Raw genomic sequence first — 19,232 nt, forward strand, 5'->3', positions numbered from 1 at the left:
CTAAACGAGGTAAAAGACTACAGTTCTCAAAATGCATGACTGTCACTCTGCAAGCATTCCATAACTCCCAGAATACAGATTAAGACTTGTCATCACCACCACATTTTGGATCAGAGAGGGGAGCATAACGCAACAAGATGTTTTTATGATCGAGAACAAGATGTGTCACGGCATGTTCTATATATGCCCCACCCTTTCCCCCTATCTGGTAATGTAAAAGAACTGATAAAGCCACTCTATCCTTGGCCTCCTTCTCTTCCTCATCTCTTACTGCCCCATGGCGACATCATTCAAAGCCAAGGTGTCTGGTTCCACATGTATGCTGATCATAGAATCATGGAATGATACAGCACAGAAGGAGGCCATTCGGCCTGATGACACCAAGCCCTACCTCTCCACCACTTCTCTTAACCCTTCCAGTACCTCTGCGTTGTCAGCCTGCTTGAAGCCATTCTCTTCGCTCCTTCCCCGCCCCCCCACCCACCATGAACTCCATGCCCTTGACACTGATTCCAGCCCCCTCCCAGGTCACTGTCTCAGGTTGAACCAAACTGTTTGCCACCTCAGCATCCTATTTGTCCCAGAGCTGAGCTTTTGGCCTCATATCTTCTCCATCACAAAAACCGCCTACTCCCACCTCCATAACATTGCCCGTCTCTGCCCCTGCCTCAGCCCATCTGCTGCCAAAACAGTCATCCATGCTAGTGGGCCTGAAAGTGAAAATTTTCAGTGTTTTGTACTAATGTAGTAAATGTGACTATACATATAGAATGAAAGGTTACTTACCATAGGTGTAGTCTTCATTCTTTGATTGAACTTCAGCATCCAAATACAAAGCTCCTTCTTGACCTACTGCTCGTTTCTCTCTTGAACCAGTGTGTTTTGGTGCTGTCTCTCATTGTGTTTTACTACGATACTAGTTTTATGATCTTACAGTTTAAGGTTTTATAGATATTGGCTTTACTACCCTTTTATTTGAAAATATTTTACACCCAATTTTATTGTTACTAGCTACTGACTATGGAATTATCTGCCACAGAATGTTGTTGTAGAGTCCATAAATACTTTCTAAAAAGATAGTTCCTTGAAAAAGAGGAAAATTAAAAGGCATGGAAAGTAAACAGGAGAGTAGGGTAGGACCTGATGGCCTACATCCTAGCATTTTTAAAAGAGGTGGCTGCAGAGATAGTGGATGCATTGGTTTTGATCTCCAAGAATCCCCTAGATTCTAGAACGGTCCCTGTGGATTAGAAGGTAGCAAATGTAACCCTGCTATTCAAGAAAGGATTTCATTTCCACATTCACCTGAGGAAGGAGGAAGCCTCCGAAAGCTTGTGATTTTCAAATAAAATTGTTGGACTATGACTTGGTGTTGTAAAATTGTTTACAATTGTCAACCCCAGTCCATCACCGGCATCTCCACTTCAAGAAAGGAGGGAGAGAGAAAACAGGTAACTATAGGCGAATTAGCCTGACATCAGTAGTATGGAAAATGCTACAATCTATTATTAAGGACTTAGTAACAGGGCACTTAGAAAATCATAATATGATTAGGCAGAGTCAACATGGTTTTATCAAAGGGAAATCATGTTTGGCAAATCTATTTGTTTTTTAAGGGTGTAACGAGCAGGGTAGATAAAGGGGAACCAGTGGATGTAGTATATTTGGATTTTCAAAAGGCATTCGATGAGGTGTCACACAAGAGGTTGCTACACAAGATTAGGGCTCATGAGACTGGGGGGTGATATATTAGCATGGATTTTTTTTTATTCATTCGTGGGATATGGGCATCATTGGCAAGGCCAGCATTCATTGCCTGTCCTAATTGCCCTTCAGAAGGTGGTGGTGAGCTGCCTTCTTGAACCGGTGCAATCCGTGTGGCTAAGGTTCTCCCACGTTGCTGTTAGTTAGGGAGTTCCAGGATTTTGACCCAGTGACAATGAAGGAACGGCGATATATTTCCAAGTCACGATGGTGTGTGACTTGGAGGGGAACGTGCAGATGGTGGTGTTCCCACGCGCCTACTGCCCTTGTTCTTCTAGGTGATAGAAGTCGCGATGGTTGGGCCTAGGACACTGCCCTGAGGAACTCCTGCAGCGATGTCCTGGGGCTGAGATGATTGGCCTCCAATAACCACTACCACCTTTCTTTGTGCTAGGTATGACTCCAGCCAATGGACAGTTTTCCCCCTGATTTCCATTGACTTCAATTTTACTGGGCTCATTCATGACACACTCTGTCAAATGCTGCCTTGATGTCAAGGGCAGACACTCTCACCTCACCCCTGGAATTCAGCTCTTTTATCCATGTTTGGACCAGGGCTGAAATGAGGTCTGGAGCCGAGTGGTCCTGGCGGAACCCAAACTGAGCATCGGTGAGCAGGTTATTGGTCAGCGAGTTTTTTTTTATTCGTTCATGGGATGTGGGCGTCGCTGGCTAGGCCAACATTTATTGCCCATCCCTAATTGCCCTTGAGAAGGTGGTGGTGAGCCGCCTTCTTGAACCGCTGCAGTCTGTGTGGTGAAGGTTCTCCCACAGTGCTGTTAGGAAGGGAGTTGCAGGATTTTGACCCAGAGACGATGAAGGAACGGCGATATATTCCCAAGTCGGGATGGTGTGTGACTTGGAGGGGAACGTGCAGTTGGTGGTGTTCTCCTGTGCCTGCTGCTCTTGTCCTTCTAGGTGGTAAAGGTTGTGGGTTTGGGAGATGCTGTCGAAGAAGCCTTGGCGAGTTGTTGCAGTGCATCCTGTGAATGGTACACACTGCAGCCACTGTGCGCTGGCGGTGAAGGGAATTAATGTTTAGGATGGTGGATGGGGTGCCAATCAAGCGGGCTGCTTTGTCCTGGATGGTGTCAAGTGTTGTTGGAGCTGCTTTCATCCAGGCAAGTGGAGAGTATTCCATCACACTCCTGACTTGTGCCTTGTAGATGGTGGAAAGGATTTGGGGAGTCAGGAGGGGAGTCACTCGCCGCAGAATACCCCGCCTCTGACCCGCTCCTGTAGCCACAGTATTTATATGGCTGGTCCAGTTAAGTTTCTGGTCAATGGTGACCCCCAGGATGTTGATGGTGGGGGATTCGGCGATGGTAATGCCGTTGAATGTCAAGGGGAGGTGGTTAGACTCTTTCTTGTTGGAGATGGACATTGTCTGGCTCTTGTCTGGCGCGAATATTACTTGCCCACTTATGAGCCCGAGCCTGGATGTTGTCCAGGTCTTGAAGCGGTCCGAGCCCGCGTGCAGCGTTATTTGAGGGGTTGCGAATGGAACTGAACACTGCAATCATCAGCAAACATCCCCATTTCTGACTTTATGATGGAGGGAAGGTCATTGATGAAGCAGCTGAAGGTGATTGGGCCTAGGACACTGCCCTGAGGAACTCCTACAGCAATGTCCTGGGGCTGAGATGATTGGCCTCCAACAACCACTACCATCTTCCTTTCTGCTAGGTATGACTCCAGCCACTGGAGAGTTTCCCCCCTGATTCCAATTGACTTCAATTTTACTAGGGCTCCTTGGTGCCACACTCGGTCAAATACTGCATTGATGTCAAGGGCAGTCACTCTCACCTCACCTCCGGAATTCAGCTCTTTTGTCCATGTTTGGACCAAGGCTGTAATGAGGTCTGGAGCCGAGTGGTCCTGGCGGAACCCAAACTGAGCATCAGTGAGCAGGTTATTGGTGAGTAAGTGCCGCTTGATAGCACTGTTGACGACACCTTCCATCACTTTGCTGATGATTGAGAGTAGACTGATGGGGCGGTAATTGGCCGGATTGTATTTGTCCTGCTTTTTGTGGACAGGACATACCCGGGCAATTTTCCACATTGTCGGGTAGATGCCAGTGTTGTAGCTGTACTGGAACAGCTTGGCTAGAGGCGCAGCTAGTTCTGGAGCACAAGTCTTCAGCACTACAGCTCGGAAGTTGTCGGGGCCCATAGCCTTTGCTGTATCCAGTGCACTCAGCCGTTTCTTGATATCACGTGGAGTGAATCGAATTGGCTGAAGACTGGCTTCTGTGATGGTGGGGATATCGGGAGGAGGCAGAGATGGATCATCCACTCGGCACATCTGGCTGAAGATGGTTGCAAACGCTTCAGCCTTGTCTTTTGCACTCATGTGCTGGGCTCTGCCATCATTGAGGACAGATGCATCTGCAACAGGTAGATTGGTGCAGATGAGGTCAAGTCGGTTTTTACCTCACCACCTGCTGCCGGCCCAGTCTGGCAGCTGTGTCAGTAGTGGTGCTACCGAGCCACTCTTGGTGATTGACATTGATGTCCGCAACCAGAGTACATTCTGTGTCCTTGCTATCCTCAGTGCTTCCTCCTAGTGTGCTCAACATGGAGGAGTACTGATTCATTAGCTGAGGGAGGGCGGTAGGTGGTAATCAGCAGAAGGTTTCCTCGCCCATGTTTGACCTGATGCCAGACTCCCCGGGCCACTTCCTCCTGATTAAGTACCACTGTGCCACCATCTTTGGCAGCTTTGACCTGCAGGTGGAACAAGACATACCCAGGGATGATGATGGAGGAGTCTGGAACGTTGGCTGACTAGCACGATTCTGTGAAGAATAGAAAAGCAGGATTTTTTTTAAAAGGTGAGACACTAAGAAATGTTGGTATTCAGAGGAATTTGGGTGCCCTTGTACATGAATTACAGAAAGTTAACATGCAGGTACAGCAAGCAATTTGGAAGACAAATGGCATGTTAGCCTTTATTGCAAGGGAGTTGGAGTATAAGAGTAAGGAGGTCTTGCTGCAATTATATAGGGCTCTGGTGAGACCACACCTGGAGTACCGTGTACAGTTTTGGTCTCCTTACCTAAGGAACGATATACTTGCCTTAGAAGGGGGTGCAACGAAGGTTCACTAGATTCAATCCTGGAATGAGAGGTTGCCCTATAAGGAGAGATTGAGTAGAATGGGCCTATATTCTCTGGAGTTTTGAAAAATGAGAGGTGATCTCATTGAAACGTATAAAATTCTTTGAGGGCTTGGATGCTCAGTCATTGAGTATATTCAAGACTGAGGTTGATGGATATTTGGACACTAAGGGTATCAAAGGATATGAAGATAGGCGGGAAAGTGGAGTTGAGGTAGAAGATCAGCCATGATATTGAATGGTGGAGCAGGCTCGAGGGCCCGTATGGCCTACTCCTGCTCCTATTTCTTACATTCAAATTGGTTCAAGTAGAGATAAATACTGGCACAGATTTGATGGGCCAAATAGCCTGAATTTATGCATTTTATAATTCCACTGCCTCCTCTGAGCAAAGAATGGCTGAGCACTCAATGAGTCTAAATTTACAGGAACAATGTCTAGAAATATTTTTTTCTTCAGTGGGATAGGGAAAGTTCCTAACCATATGTGGAGGTGACCTTCAATCAAAGACTTTTTCAAAATGTTGAAGATTTAATATCTTCTAACAAGTTGAATTAATCACTTCCACAACATAGAATATTGTTCAGATTTGTGTTAATGCTGTTTTTCATAATCATCAAGGGAGAGTCAACAATCCACTTGTTTGTTTTTAGAGTTACCAGGCAATTCACTAGACAATGAAAAACATATTGTCAAATTGTTCAGCTTTGTACAGTTCAGCTGTTTTTGATACATACATAAACGCAGGTGCCATCTGGATTATTTAAAACTTAACTGCAGCAAACTTCCTCGTGCATGGCTGCAGTTCTGTAAAATTGAACTGAATATCAAAAATATATCTTAGAAAGAAAATGGAGAATTAGGCACTTTGATCATATATGATTATTATCCCCATCCTCCAAGTAAACTTTAGATTAGTATGTGGTTTAAATAGACATAAATAAAAATGGCAATAACAAGAGACCATGTTAGATACAATACTTTACTAGTGCATTAAAAGACTCTGGTCCCGAGATTCCAATAGTGCCTCTCTGTTGTCAGAATGGACCCGAAGTGCACCTAAGCAGAGAGGCCAAGACTTAGAACCATAGAAAGGTTTCAGCACGGAAGGAGGCTATTTGGCCTAATGAGTCCGTGCTGGCTCTATGCAAGAGCAATCCAGCTAGTCCCACTCCCCTGCCCTACCCCCGTAGCCCTGCAATTTTTTTCCTTTCAAGTACTTATCCAGTTCATGTTTGAAAGCCACGATTGAATCTGCCTCCCCTCACCATCCCAGTGGCAATGCCTTCCAGATCCTAACCACTTGCTGCATAAAAACGTTTTTCCTCATGTCACCTTTGGTTCTTTTGCCAATCACCTTAAATCTATGTCCTCTGGTTCTTGTCCCTTCCACCAATGGGAACAGTTTCTCTCTATCTATTCTGTCTAGACCCTTCATGATTTTAAATACCTCTATCAAATCTCCTCTCAACCTTCTCTGTTCCAAGGAGAACAACCCCAGCTTCTCTAGTCTATCCATGTAACTAAAGCCCCTCATCCCTAGAATCAGTCTAGTAAATCTTTTCTGCACCCTCTCTAAGGCCTTCACATCTTTCCTAGTATGTGGTGCCCGGAACTGGATACTCCAGTTGTGGCTGAACCTGTGTTTCATACCCCATCCCAAATTGCTGGGAGATTCTGTTTAGACTGCAGTGCCCTGGCAATTGCAGGTGAGGAGTGGTAGCAACTCCCTTCAAGTGAGTAGCATGACAGCTCTGGGAAAAATATCAACTTCAAGCCCAGATTTTTGAGTGTGGCTAAGGCCTCCAAGTTACAATGTTAACTAAGGTACTCAGAGAGTTGGAGGGATGATTCCCCCACTTCCTGTGAACACAGGAAGAAAAAGGACAAAGGGACATTTTAGGAGGTAAGCCAGTTTCAACAAAGGCTGCAAAAAGCAGGTCTGGGCTGGTCGGATTTAGGAACATAAGAACATAAGCATTGCTAGATGAGAAAATACCCATGGTCCATCTAGTTCACCTTCTGCCATTCTGGTAGTCACATAATAATGGAGTTGTTGACTAATCATGGCAATCGATCTCTATGAATTGAGAACCTGGCTGAATATAGAAAGTATAGAGGGGAAGTGAAAAAGGAAATAAGAGGGGCAAAGAGAGAGTATGAGAACAGACTGGCGGCTAACATTAAAGGGAATCCAAAAGCCTTCTATAGGCATATAAATAAATGGGTAGTAAGAGGAGGAGTTGGGCCGATTAGGGACCAAAAAGACCTACACATGGAGGCAGAGGACATAGCTGAGGTACTAAATGAGTACTTTGCATCTGTCTTTACCAAGGAAGAAGATGCTGCCAAAGTCACAGTAAAAGGAGGTAATTGAGATACTGGATGGGCTAAAAATTGATAGAGCTACTAGAAAGGCTGACTGTACCTAAAGTAGATAAGTCACCCGGTCCGGATGGGATGCATTCTAGGTTGCTGAGGGAAGTAAGGGTGGAAATTGCAGAGGTACTTGGTCATAATCTTCCAATCCTCCTTAGATATGGGGGTGGTGCCAGAGGACTGGAGAATTGAAAACATTTGTTCAAAAAAGGGTGTAAGGATAAACCCAGCAATTACAGACCGATCAGTTTAACCTTGGTGGTGGGGAAGAAAAGATAATCCAGGACAAAATTAATAGTCATTTGGACAAGTGTGGATTAATAAAGGAAAGTCAGCTCAGATTTGTTAAAGGCAAATTGTGTTTAACTAACTTGATTGAGTTTTTTGATGAGGTAACAGAGAGGGTTGCTGAGGCCAATGTGGTTGATGTGGTGTATATGGACTTCCAAAAGGCGTTTGATAAAGAGCCACATAATAGGCTTGTCAGCAAAATTGAAGCCCATGGAATAAAAGGGGCAGTGGTAGCGTAGATACGAAATTGGCTATGTAATAGCAAACAGAGAGTAATGGTGAATGGTTGGTTGTTTTTCAGACTGAAGAAGGTACACGGTGGTGTTCCCCAGGGGTCAGTACTGGGACCACTGCTTTTCTTGATATATATTAATGACTTGGACTTGGGTGTACAGGGCACAGTTTCAAAATTTGCAGATGACACAAAACTTGGAAGTGTAGTAAACAGTGAGGAGGATAGTGATAGACTTCAAGAGAACATAGACCGGTGGAATAGGCGGACACGTGGAAGATGAAATTTAACGCAGAGAAGTGCGAAGTGATAGATTTTGGTAGGAAGGACGAGGAAAAGCAATATAAACTAAATGGTACAATTCTAAAGGTGGTGTAGGAACAGAGGCCTGGGGGTATATGTGCACAAATCGTTGAAGGTGGCAGGGCAGGTTGAGAAAGCAGTTTAAAAAAAGCATGGTATCCTGGGCTTTATAAATAGAGGCATAGAGTACGAAATCAAGGAAGTTATGATGAACCTCTATAAAATACTGGTTCAGCCACAGCTGGAGTATTGTGTCCAATTCTGGGCACTGCACTTTAGGAAGGATATGAAGGCCATAGAGAGGGTGCAGAAAAGATTTACTAGAATAGTTCCAGGGTTGAGGGACTTCAGTTACGTGGATAGACTGGAGGAGCTGGGGTTGTTCTCCTGAGAGCAGAGAAGGTTGAGAGGAGATTTGATAGAGGTGTTCAAAATCATGAGGGGTCGAGACAGAGTAAATAGAGAGAAGCTGTTGCCATTCGCGGAAGGGTCAAGAAGCAGAGGACGCAGATTTAAGGTGATTGGCAAAGGCGACATGAGGAAAAACTTTTTTACGCAGCGAGTGGTTAGGATCTGGAAAGCACTGCCTGAGGGGTGATGGAGGCAGATTCAATTGTGGCTTTCAAAAGGGAATTGGATAAGTACATGAAAGGAAAAAATTTGCAGGGCTAAGGGGAAAGGGCAGGGCGTGGGACTAGCTGGATTGCTCTTGGAGAGCCGGCACGGGCTCGACTGGCTGAATGGCCTCCTTCTGTGCTGTAACCATTCTATGATTCTAATTAGTCTGCAACAGACCGAGCCATGCGGCGAGGAAACTCTGATAGAAAGCTTTGGGAAGCATAGGTCCAAAGTCCCCAAAAGCATGCTACACTTAATTTATGTTATGTCTCAAATTACTCACATGCTGTATCCAAAAATATTATTTTCTGAAATAAATAATCTAATTTGCATTTGAATGAATCCATACTGTCTGCTTCCACTGTCTCCTTAGGGAGCCTGTGTCATAGATTTACCACTCGCTCACTGAAATATTGTTTCCACAGATTATTTTTGAATTTGCCCCCCTTCAAGCGCAGGACATGTCCACTGGTTCTAATGTTCTGCACACAGTAAAACAGCTTGTCAAGGTCTATATTATCTAGTCCTTTCAGAATCCTAATAATAGCAATCATATCACCTCTCAACCTTCTCTTTTCCAGTGAGAACATGCCCAATTTACATAATCGCTGCATCCCCTCAATTATTCTGAATTCTCTCTAGTATCATTTCAATAGCTGCAATATCCTTTTTGTACACCGTATTCTAAGTGTGGTTGCACCAATGATTTGTAAAGTGGCAGGAATATCCCACTATTTTGGCTCAATATTGACCTTGTAATACATCCCAACATCTGATTTGCTTTACTCACTGCCACTGAGCATTGTTGTAATAGCTTCAATTTATTGTCAATCAGGACCGCAAATCTTTCATTTTCCATATACATTATTTTCATTACATTTAAATAATGGTCTCTTCTTGGATTTTTGGTCCTCATGGGAAGCACTTTGCATTTCTCTACATTTGCCATCTGTCTACCCAATTCCCAAGTGTATTCAAATTTTCCTGTAGCTCATCCTGTTCAGCTTTGGAGTCCACCACCTTCCTTAGCTTTGTAACATCTACAAATGCAACCATTGTGCTTGTGACTCATAGCTCCAGATTATTTATGAAGATATTAAGCAAAAGAAATCCCAAAACAGACCCCTGTGGGACCCCCCTGGTAACATTCCCCCAGGCTGATGACAATCCCTGTGCCACTAACCATCTGGGTTCTATCGGTCAACCAGACAGCTTTTCACAGCTACAGGCTGACCAGAAAGAAAAGGAAATTTTAAAATGTGCTCCCAGCCTCCCATTTAAGAGAGTGTAGCTTGGTTTTGTTTTGGGAAATGTCTGGAAATACCATCCCCATTAGTCACATGTGTTCTGCAAAATAAACCAGTTTCTTGATTTTACTTTGACCTCGTGTTATCAGTTCTGCCTACCAAAAGAACGGGGAAGTGCACTTCAGCACACATGTAAAAGACATGTTATCCGATTCATATGACACAGGGGACAGATTGTTACATTCTGTAGGCTACACTATCAAATAAGTAGATATTGGGAAGTGTGAATTAACTCCCAGAGTACAAAAGACACTGGGTTTACTTACCAGAATACCCATTGCCTCTGAACCTAAGAGAATATCTTGTGCGGACCCAAATATTGTAATATTAAGTTTAGTCATGTTATTGTGAAAAGTGTAAATATTAAATTTTGTTAAAAACCTTATTTTGAGCTTAGTCGGCAGGCGGAGGGGAACACAATAGCAGTCAAAATAATTTCAAAAAGTATTTTGAGTGATTTGATTAGGTTTCCTTCTCCTTTCTTTTATTGTTAGGGTTCACTGATGGTCATTTGGGATTGGTTTCATTGACTAAAAATAGAATGAACAGCACAGAAACCGGCCATTCGGCCCAATAGTTTAATTCCAGTTTTTATGCTCCAATGAGCCTTCTCCCTCCCAACTTCATCTAGTCCTATCAGCATTTCCTTCTATTCCTTTCTCCCTCATGTGTTTATTTAGCTTCCCCTTAAATGCATCTATGCTAGTCACCTCAACTATTGCTTCTGGTAGCAAGTTCCACATTCTGACCACTCTCTGGGTAAAGAAGTTTCTCCTGAATGCTCTATTGGATTTATTAGTGACTATCTTATATTTATGACACCTAGTTCTGGTCTCCCCCACAAGTGGAAACGTCTTCTCTATGTCTCCCTATCAAACCGTTTCATAATAGTCTTCTCTTTTCTAGAGAAAAGAACCCCAGCTGCTCAATCTTTCCAGATATGTATAACATAGAAATATAGAAAATAGGAGCAAGAGTAGGCCATTCGGCCCTTCGGGCCTGCTCCACCATTCAAAATGATCATGGCTGATCGTCTAACTCAGTACCCTGTTCCTGCTTTTTCCCCATATTCCTTGATCACTTTAGCATTAAGAATAGAAACATAACCGCTCAGTTCCGATAGCATCCTAGTAAATCTTTTTTGCACCTTCTCCAGTGTCTCTACATCCTTTTTATAATATGGCAACCAGAACTGTTCACAGTACTCCAAGTGTGGTCTAACCAAGATTAACATAACTTCTCTGCTTTTCAATTCTATCTCTTTTGAAATTAACCCCAGTGCTTGGTTTGCTTTTTTCTGGCCTTGTTAACCTTAATCACTACTTTTAGTGATTTGTGGTACCCCCTGATTCCTCTGCTCCTCAACCCCATTTAGACTCTTATTATCCAAGCAGTATGTGGCCTCCTTATTCTTCTTAACAAAATATAACACCTTACACTTATCTATATTGAAATTAATTTGCCAATTACATGCCCATTCTGCAAGTTTATTAATGTCTTCCTGTATTTTGTTGTAGTCCTCCTCGGTATTAACTATACCCACCAATTTGGTGTCTTCTGCAAATTTCCAATTGTTTATGTAAATGGTGAACAACAGTGGTCCCAGCATTGATGCTTGTGGCACACCACTTCCCACCTTCAGATAGTCTGAGTAACTAGCTTTAACCCCTACACACTGTTTTCTGTTTTGTAGCCAGCTTGCTATCCATTCTGCTACTTGTCCTAACTCCACATGCTCTGACCTTATCAAAGGCCTTTTGAAAATCCTAATATATTACATCTACTGCATTGCTCTTGTTTATCTTTTCTGTTACGTCTTCAAAGAATTCAATAAGGTTGGTCAAGCATGACCTTCCCTTTTGGAATCCGTGCTGACTCTTCATTACATTTTTGGTTTCTGAATGTTTTTCTATTACATCTTTGAGTAAAGATTCCATTATCTTTCCTACCACTGACGTTAAGCCAATTGGTCTATAGTGCCCTGGACTTGTTCTATCTCCCTTTTTAAATATTGGAATCACATTAGCTGTCTGCTAGTTCTCTGGCACTATTCCCTTTTCTAGTGAATTTTTATATCAATGTAATAGTGCCTCTGCTATCTCTTCCCTAACTACTTTTAAGGTGCACGGTGTAATCTATCCGGACCAGGGATTTTATCCTTTCCCCCACTGCTGTTCTAGTTCTTTATTTATTAGTAAGTGTTACCAGTTTATTTTCCCTACTTCCATTCTCATCCCCTGAAAATCAGCTTTTTTCCAATTTATTACTTTGGTCTTTGTCTTACTCATGCTCTTCTTAATCTTTGTTTCATTCCTAAGTCCTTTGCAGTTTCTTATTCGTTTTCTAACTGCTTTCCTTGCCTTTGATTTGTATATTTCCTACCTCCTCAGTTCCAATTTGTCATTGTTTTACTTTGAGCCAACCAAGAAAGTGTGACAAGAAGTATGTGGAGATGTACTGATTTTATATTACAGACATAAAACGTAAAATTAAATTGTTCAAATTTGAACAATCGTTTTTCTTCTTTGAAATGGAGCATCCTCCACATAGTGTTGTCCATATGACCTTCCTGTCTGTGCTTCAGAGGTCTTTTCTTGGGATGTAAAAGTGTTTCTTCATTATTGACTGACTTAATTACTGTTGGTTTTCATGATTGTACTCTTTGGAAAGTTGTGCCGGTGTTCAGATTGTTTTAAAATACTGTTGCACTTGATGGAAATCAGGGGGAAAACACACTAGTGGCTGGAGTTGTACCCAGCACAAAGGAAGATGGTAGTGGTTGTTGGAGGCCAATCATCTCAGCCCCAGGACATCGCTGCTTGAGGGCAGTGTCCTAGGCCCAACCATCTTCAGCTGCTTCATCAATGACCTTCCCTCCATCATAAGGTCAGAAGTTGGGACGTTCGCTGATGATTGCACAACATCCAGGCTTCGGCTGATAAGTGGCAAGTAACATTCGCGCCACACGAGTGCCAGGCAATGACCATCTCCAACAAGAGAGAGTCTAACCACCTCCCCTTGATATTCAACGGCATTACCATTGCTGGATCCCCCACCATCAACATCCTGGGATTCACCATTGACCAGAAGCTAAACTGGACCAGCCACATAAATACTGTGGCAACAAGGGCAAATCAGAGGCTGGGTATTCTGTGGTGAGTGACTCCCCAAAACCTTTCCACCATCTACAAGGCACAAGCCAGGAGTGTGATGGAATACTCTCCACTTGCCTGGATGAATGCAGCTCCAACAACACTCAAGCTCGACACCATCCAGGACAAAGCAGCCCACTTGTTTGGCACCCCATCTACCACCTTAAGCATTCACTCCCTCCACCACCGGCGCACCATGGCTGCAGTGTGTACCATCTACAAGATGCACTGCAGCAACTCGCTAAGTCGTCTTCGACAGCACCTCCCAAACCCGCGATCTCTACCACCTAGAAGGACAAGGGCAGCAGGCACATGGGAACAACGCCACCTGCACGTTCCCCTCCAAGTCACACACCATCCCAATTTGGAAATATATCGCCGTTCCTTCATCGTCGCTGGGTCAAAAACCTGGAACTCCCTAACCAACAGCACTACGGGAGAACGTTCACCACACAGACTGCAGCGGCTCAACAAGGCGGTTCATCACCACCTTCTTAAGGGCAGTCAGGGATGGGTAATAAATTCTGGCCTTGCCAGTGATGCCTACATCCCATGAATGAATTTTTTTTAAAAAACAACTTGATGTTTTCTAGTTGGGAATCTAAAGATTTGCCATCAGTCTGATGCTGTGATGTCCAAGACCCTTGGCTTTAAATATCGTATAAAGTGTGTAAGGACATTTACAGTCATCTGTGCCCATAGGAAATGCCATCAGTGTTGATGAAAACATAGTTGAGCAGTCACTCTATATGCTTAGGGTACTGCACCACTATCGCCAGATTGAAGAAATAGAAGCTGATTCTTTGGGATTGTATCTTCAGCAAGAGAGAGGTCAAGGAGACTTGGGAAGAAGCTGTGCTACAGGCTGCATTGGGTTAATTGGAAGTCTCCTGATTAACTTAGAGATCTGGCTCTCCATTCCACTCTGAGTGTTACAGTAGGGCATATTTTCCCAATGGTAACTTCTGGCATGATATTTAGGCTCTTGGCTAGCCAGTCCTCAGATACACTGATTATATTTTGTTGGTGTCAAAAGGGCTTTGATCTATTGTGTTGACAGAAAAAACTTTATTTGAAAGGTCTGCCATCTTTTTGTCATTTATGGGTTGCATTCTTTGGCCACCATTATTTCTCAGCAGAATTTAGCAAAAGAGTTGGTACAAAACCTCCTGTAGGTTAATATCTGCATCATCATCAGTTAAAAGGTTAGCACAAAGAGTATCTGCAAGGCTGCTATCAAAAGCTGAAATACTTTCACAAAGCATCATAGCTTGAATTTTTCATCCAAGGAAGACCATATTTTTGGCAGCTGTATCATCGAGTCTAAGAGCGATTCCCGCTTCCTCTTCCTGAATAATACTGGACCATTCTTCTGTGATATACAAGAATGTTGGAATTAAGAACAAACAAAATTATCTACACTCATTGGGTCTTTTCTACACTTCAAATGGAAGCTTCTTGCTCACAGCAATAGTTTATTGTGTGGTAATGGTCTGGCTTCTCTGGGAAAAGAACAGATGCAGCAGCCGAGGGGAGGCCTCATTGTAGGGAAAAGTCGTCATGTGGACAATTAATGCTCCTGATATGAGCATATCTTAAAGGGGCAATACATCCTGTATCTCCCCCAAACCCCCCTTCCCTTTTGCTTTATATGGAGGATGCTTCAATTCAACGACTGATTACAAGTCAGCTGCAACTCTCATGGGTGATTATAGGTAATGTGAAAGTAAGAATGAACATCACAAACCAGCATCCACTCCATAATGCCTATAGATCATATATTTGAATTCTACTACTATTAACATTTAGAATTTTTTTTTCCTTAACTGGTGAATTGATTGCAGGGATTATTTTGTTTGAAAAACACTTGTGAACAAGACTCCTATAAAACTTACACTTATGGTGCTTTTGGCTGTGAAGTATTGCTACTTCGCACTAGTAGAAAACAAAGTATTGTCCGCCAAGATAATGAAACATCCAATATTGTGTCAGTGGACGATCTGAAAATATTCTAATGTTTGTGATTTGCTAAGCAGCAAAATTATACACAGCAACAAGAGTTGCTAATTTGCTTATTTGTTACTTTTTCTTCTTGGGGATGTTGTTTATTAACCACACAGACCTTTCTGTCCAGAAGAGGCCTGCTCATTCCACAGTCACTTTGTGTTATTCTGCAAACAATCAGCAGGAGCCATAATTCAGCGGAGTGAATTAGTCTGTTGGCTGTTTCTGCCCACAAAGTAGGAGCAACCTGCCTTGCCTGCCATGGTATCCAATAACTTGGCTGACTGCTAATTAAATTTGCTCATGAAAACAATTAAGTTTGAATGAGAAGCAATCATAGGACTCAAACTCACAACCTTTATGTATTAGGTTATGGCTCTATTGATATTTATCCTTTGGAGCCTTATGTGGTTCGCAGCTCTAACCATATTCTGCCTAAAAAAAACTTGTGCCAAAAATAAGTGTTGCAGTTAATAAAATTAATTGGATTTAAAATTGTTTCCGTAAGGTAACAATGCTTTTTGTCTTTGTTGTGGTAAAGGATATTTACATTCCGATTGCAACCTATCCGATTTCATTACTGTAAATTAGATATGAATCTATTTATTTTACAACTGTTAGCTAAAAAAGCAGTCATATTGTCCAACTTTCTATTGTAATGTTTAATACACAGCATAGAATGGTAGTTATATGTAAATTGTTTTTTTTCCTAGTTGCTCAAATGGAAGCTGAAAATATGAAAGATATCTGTAAAGGAAGTCTTAAGTCTGCAGCTACATCATCTACACCAAAAGGACCCAAGATTTTTAGCAGCACTTTTGACACTGGCACTGTGTATGATGCGTCTTTTTCTTCAATTAGTAGTTCATCCAGGATATCTATGAAAATGCAAAAAGTTAGACAAAAACTGGACACGGTCTTGGTACGTACCATTTGTGAAAGCTCCAAACAAAGTACAGATGTTATTTTAAGGATTTATTACATTATTTGTTGTAATACTTAATATAGTTGTGTATGAGTCATATGAACAGGTCATTCACAATCCTTTTAATGAGAACATGCTTAGATGGGTGGGTAGAGAGGGTTTAGTGTTCCCATACGACTTCTAAAATATACTATTAGTCAATGTTCTGTTTTTTTTTGCACAGGGACTCATGACCAAGTGTAGTCTTTAGGTCAAGCAGTATTAGTGTGGGTGACATTTGGTTCAGCGTTGAAGGAGGACTGCAACACTAAAGGCCAGAAGAGAGCACTGGAGGAGGGGAGAGGGGAATGGTGATATCTGAAGATTTTTTTAAAATTGCTGGATAATATTCCTAATGGATATGGTCACTCCATATTTCTCAACTAATGCATATGTCTGCCATTCAGATATACCATTATCTATAAATGCTTGATGAATACCAAAAGGGCATAACATTTTAAAATAAACTTAATTAATTATACTTCATTGATATAAAAAAAAACTTGCATTTATATAGCGCCTTTCATGACCTCATGACATTCCAAAGCGTTTTACAGCCAATTAAGTACTTTTCAAGTATAGTCACTGTTGTAATGTAGGAAATGTAGAAATTCATGGGATGTGGCCGTCGCTGGCGAGGCCAGCATTTATTGCCCATCCCTAATTGCCCTTGAGAATGTGGTGGTGAGCCGCCTTCTTGAACCGCTGCAGTCCGTGTGGTGAAAGTTCTCCCACAGTGCTGTTAGGAAGGGAGTTCCAGGATTTTGACCCAGAGACGATGAAGGAACGGCGATATATTTCCAAGTCGGGATGGTGTGTGACTTGGAGGGGAACGTGCAGGTGGTGTTGTTCCCATGTACCTGCTGCTCTTGTCCTTCTAGGTGGGTTTGAGAGGTGCTGTCGAAGAAGCCTTGGCGAGTTGCTGCAGTGCATCCTGTGGATGGTACACACTGCAGCCACAGTGCACCAGTGGTGAAGGGAGTGAATGTTTAGGGTGGTGGATGGGGTGCCAATCAAGCGGGCTGCTTTGTCCTGAATGGTGTCGAGCTTCTTGAGTGTTGTTGAAGCTGCACTCATCCAGGCAAGTGGAGAGTATTCCATCAAACTCCTGACTTGTGCCTTGTAGATGGTAGAAAGGCTTTGGGGAGTCAGGAGGTGAGTCACTCGCTGCAAAATACCCAGCCTCTGACCTGCTCTTGCAGCCACAGTATTTATGTGGCTGGTCCAGTTAAGTTTCTGGTCAATGGTGACCCCCAGGATGTTGATGGTGGGGGATTTGGCGATGGTAATGCCGTTGAATGAAAAGGGGAGGTGGTTAGACTCTCACTTGTTGGAGATGGTCATTGCCTGGCACTTGTCTGACGCGAATGTTACTTGCCACATATCAGCCCAAGCCTGGATGTTGTCCAGGTCGTGCTACATGCGGGCTCGGACTGCTTCGTTATCTGAGGGGCTGCGAATGGAACTGAACACTGCAATCATCAGCGAACATCCCCATTTCTGACCTTATGATGAAGGGAAGGTCATTGATGAAGCAGCTGAAGATGGTTGGGCCTAGGATATTGCCCTGAGGAACTCTTGCAGCAATGTCCTGGGGCTGACATGATTGGCCTCCAACAACCATCTTCCTTTGTGCTAGGTATGACTCCAGCCACTGGAGAGTTTTCCCCCTGATTCCCATTGACTTCAATTTTACTAGGGCTCCTTGGTGCCACACTCTGTCAAATGCTGCCTTGATGTCAAGGGCAGTCACTCTTGCCTCACCTCTGGAATTCAGCTCTTTTGTCCCTGTTTGGACCAAGGCTGTAATGAGGTCTGGAGCCGAGTGGTCCAGGCGGAACCCAAACTGAGCATCAGTGAGCAGGTTATTGGTGAGTAAGTGCCGCTTGATAGCACTGTCGACGACACCTTCCATCACTTTGCTGATGATTGAGAGTAGGCTGATTGGGTGGTAATTGGCCGGTTTGTATTTGTCCTGCTTTTTGTGGACAGGACGTACCTGGTCAATTTTCCACATTGTTGGGTAGATGCCAGTGTTGTAGCTGTACTGGAACAGCTTGGCTAGAGGCGCGGCTAGATCTGGAGCACAAGTCTTCAGCACTACAGCCGGGATGTTGTCGGGGCCCATAGCCTTTGCTTTATCCAGCGCACTCAGCCGTTTCTTGATATCATGTGGAGTGAATCGAATTGGCTGAAGACTTGCGTCTGTGATGGTGGGGATATCTGGAGGAGGCTAAGATGGATCATCCACTCGGTACTTCTGGCTGAAGATGGTTGCAAACGCTTCAGCCTTGACTTTTGCACTCACGTGCTGGACTCTGCCATCATTGAGGATGGGGATGTTTACAGAATCTCCTCCTCCCATTGGTTGTTTAATTGTCCACCACCATTCACGACTGGATGTGGCAGGACTGCAGAGCTTTGATCTGATCCGTTGGTTGTGGAATCGCTTAGCTCTGTCTATAGCATGTTGCTTCCGCTGTTTAGCATGCATGTAGTCCTGTGTTGTAGCTTCACCAGGTTGGCACCTCATTTTTCGGTACGCCTGGTGCTGCTCCTGGCATGCTCTTCTACACTCCTCATTGAACCAGGGTTGATCCCCTGGCTTGTTGGTAATGGTAGGGTGAGGAATATGCCGGGCCATGAGGATACAGATTATGCTGGAATACAATTCTGCTGCTGCTGATGGCCCACAGCATCTCATGGATGCCCAGTTTTGAGCTGCTACATCTGTTCTGAATCTATCCCATTTAGCACAGTGGTAGTGCCACACAACACGTTGGATGGTATCCTCAGTATGAAGATGGGACTTCGTCACCACGAGGACTGTGCGCTGGTCGCACCTACCAATAATGTCATGGAAGATGCATCTGCGACAGGTAGATTGGTGAGGACGAGGTCAAGTAAGTTTTTCCCTCGTGTTGGTTCGCTCACCACCTGCCGCAGGCCCAGTCTGGCAGCTATGTCCTTCAGGACTCTGCCAGCTCAGTCAGTAGTGGTGCTACCGAGCTACTCTTGGTGATGGACATTGAAGTCCCCCACCCAGAGTACATTCTGTGCCCTTGCTATCCTCAGTGCTTCCTCCAAGTGATGTTCAA

The 19,232-nt window shown here is 43.6% G+C and overlaps 1 protein-coding gene across 7 annotated transcripts in view; it reads left to right on the forward strand.

Moving 5' to 3' along the window:
* ahi1 (Abelson helper integration site 1) overlaps positions 1-19,232 on the forward strand; it is a 344,784-nt gene that overhangs the window by 191,033 nt on the left and 134,519 nt on the right. For all 7 annotated transcript variants that reach the window (XM_067984827.1, XM_067984826.1, XM_067984829.1 and 4 more), the window contains one exon: positions 15,884-16,092. In XM_067984827.1, the coding sequence (XP_067840928.1) occupies positions 15,884-16,092 (209 nt within the window). The remainder of the gene's footprint in view (positions 1-15,883; positions 16,093-19,232) is intronic.

The sequence above is a fragment of the Heptranchias perlo genome, chromosome 5 (genome assembly GCF_035084215.1).
Source record: "Heptranchias perlo isolate sHepPer1 chromosome 5, sHepPer1.hap1, whole genome shotgun sequence".
Lineage (NCBI taxonomy): Eukaryota > Metazoa > Chordata > Chondrichthyes > Hexanchiformes > Hexanchidae > Heptranchias > Heptranchias perlo.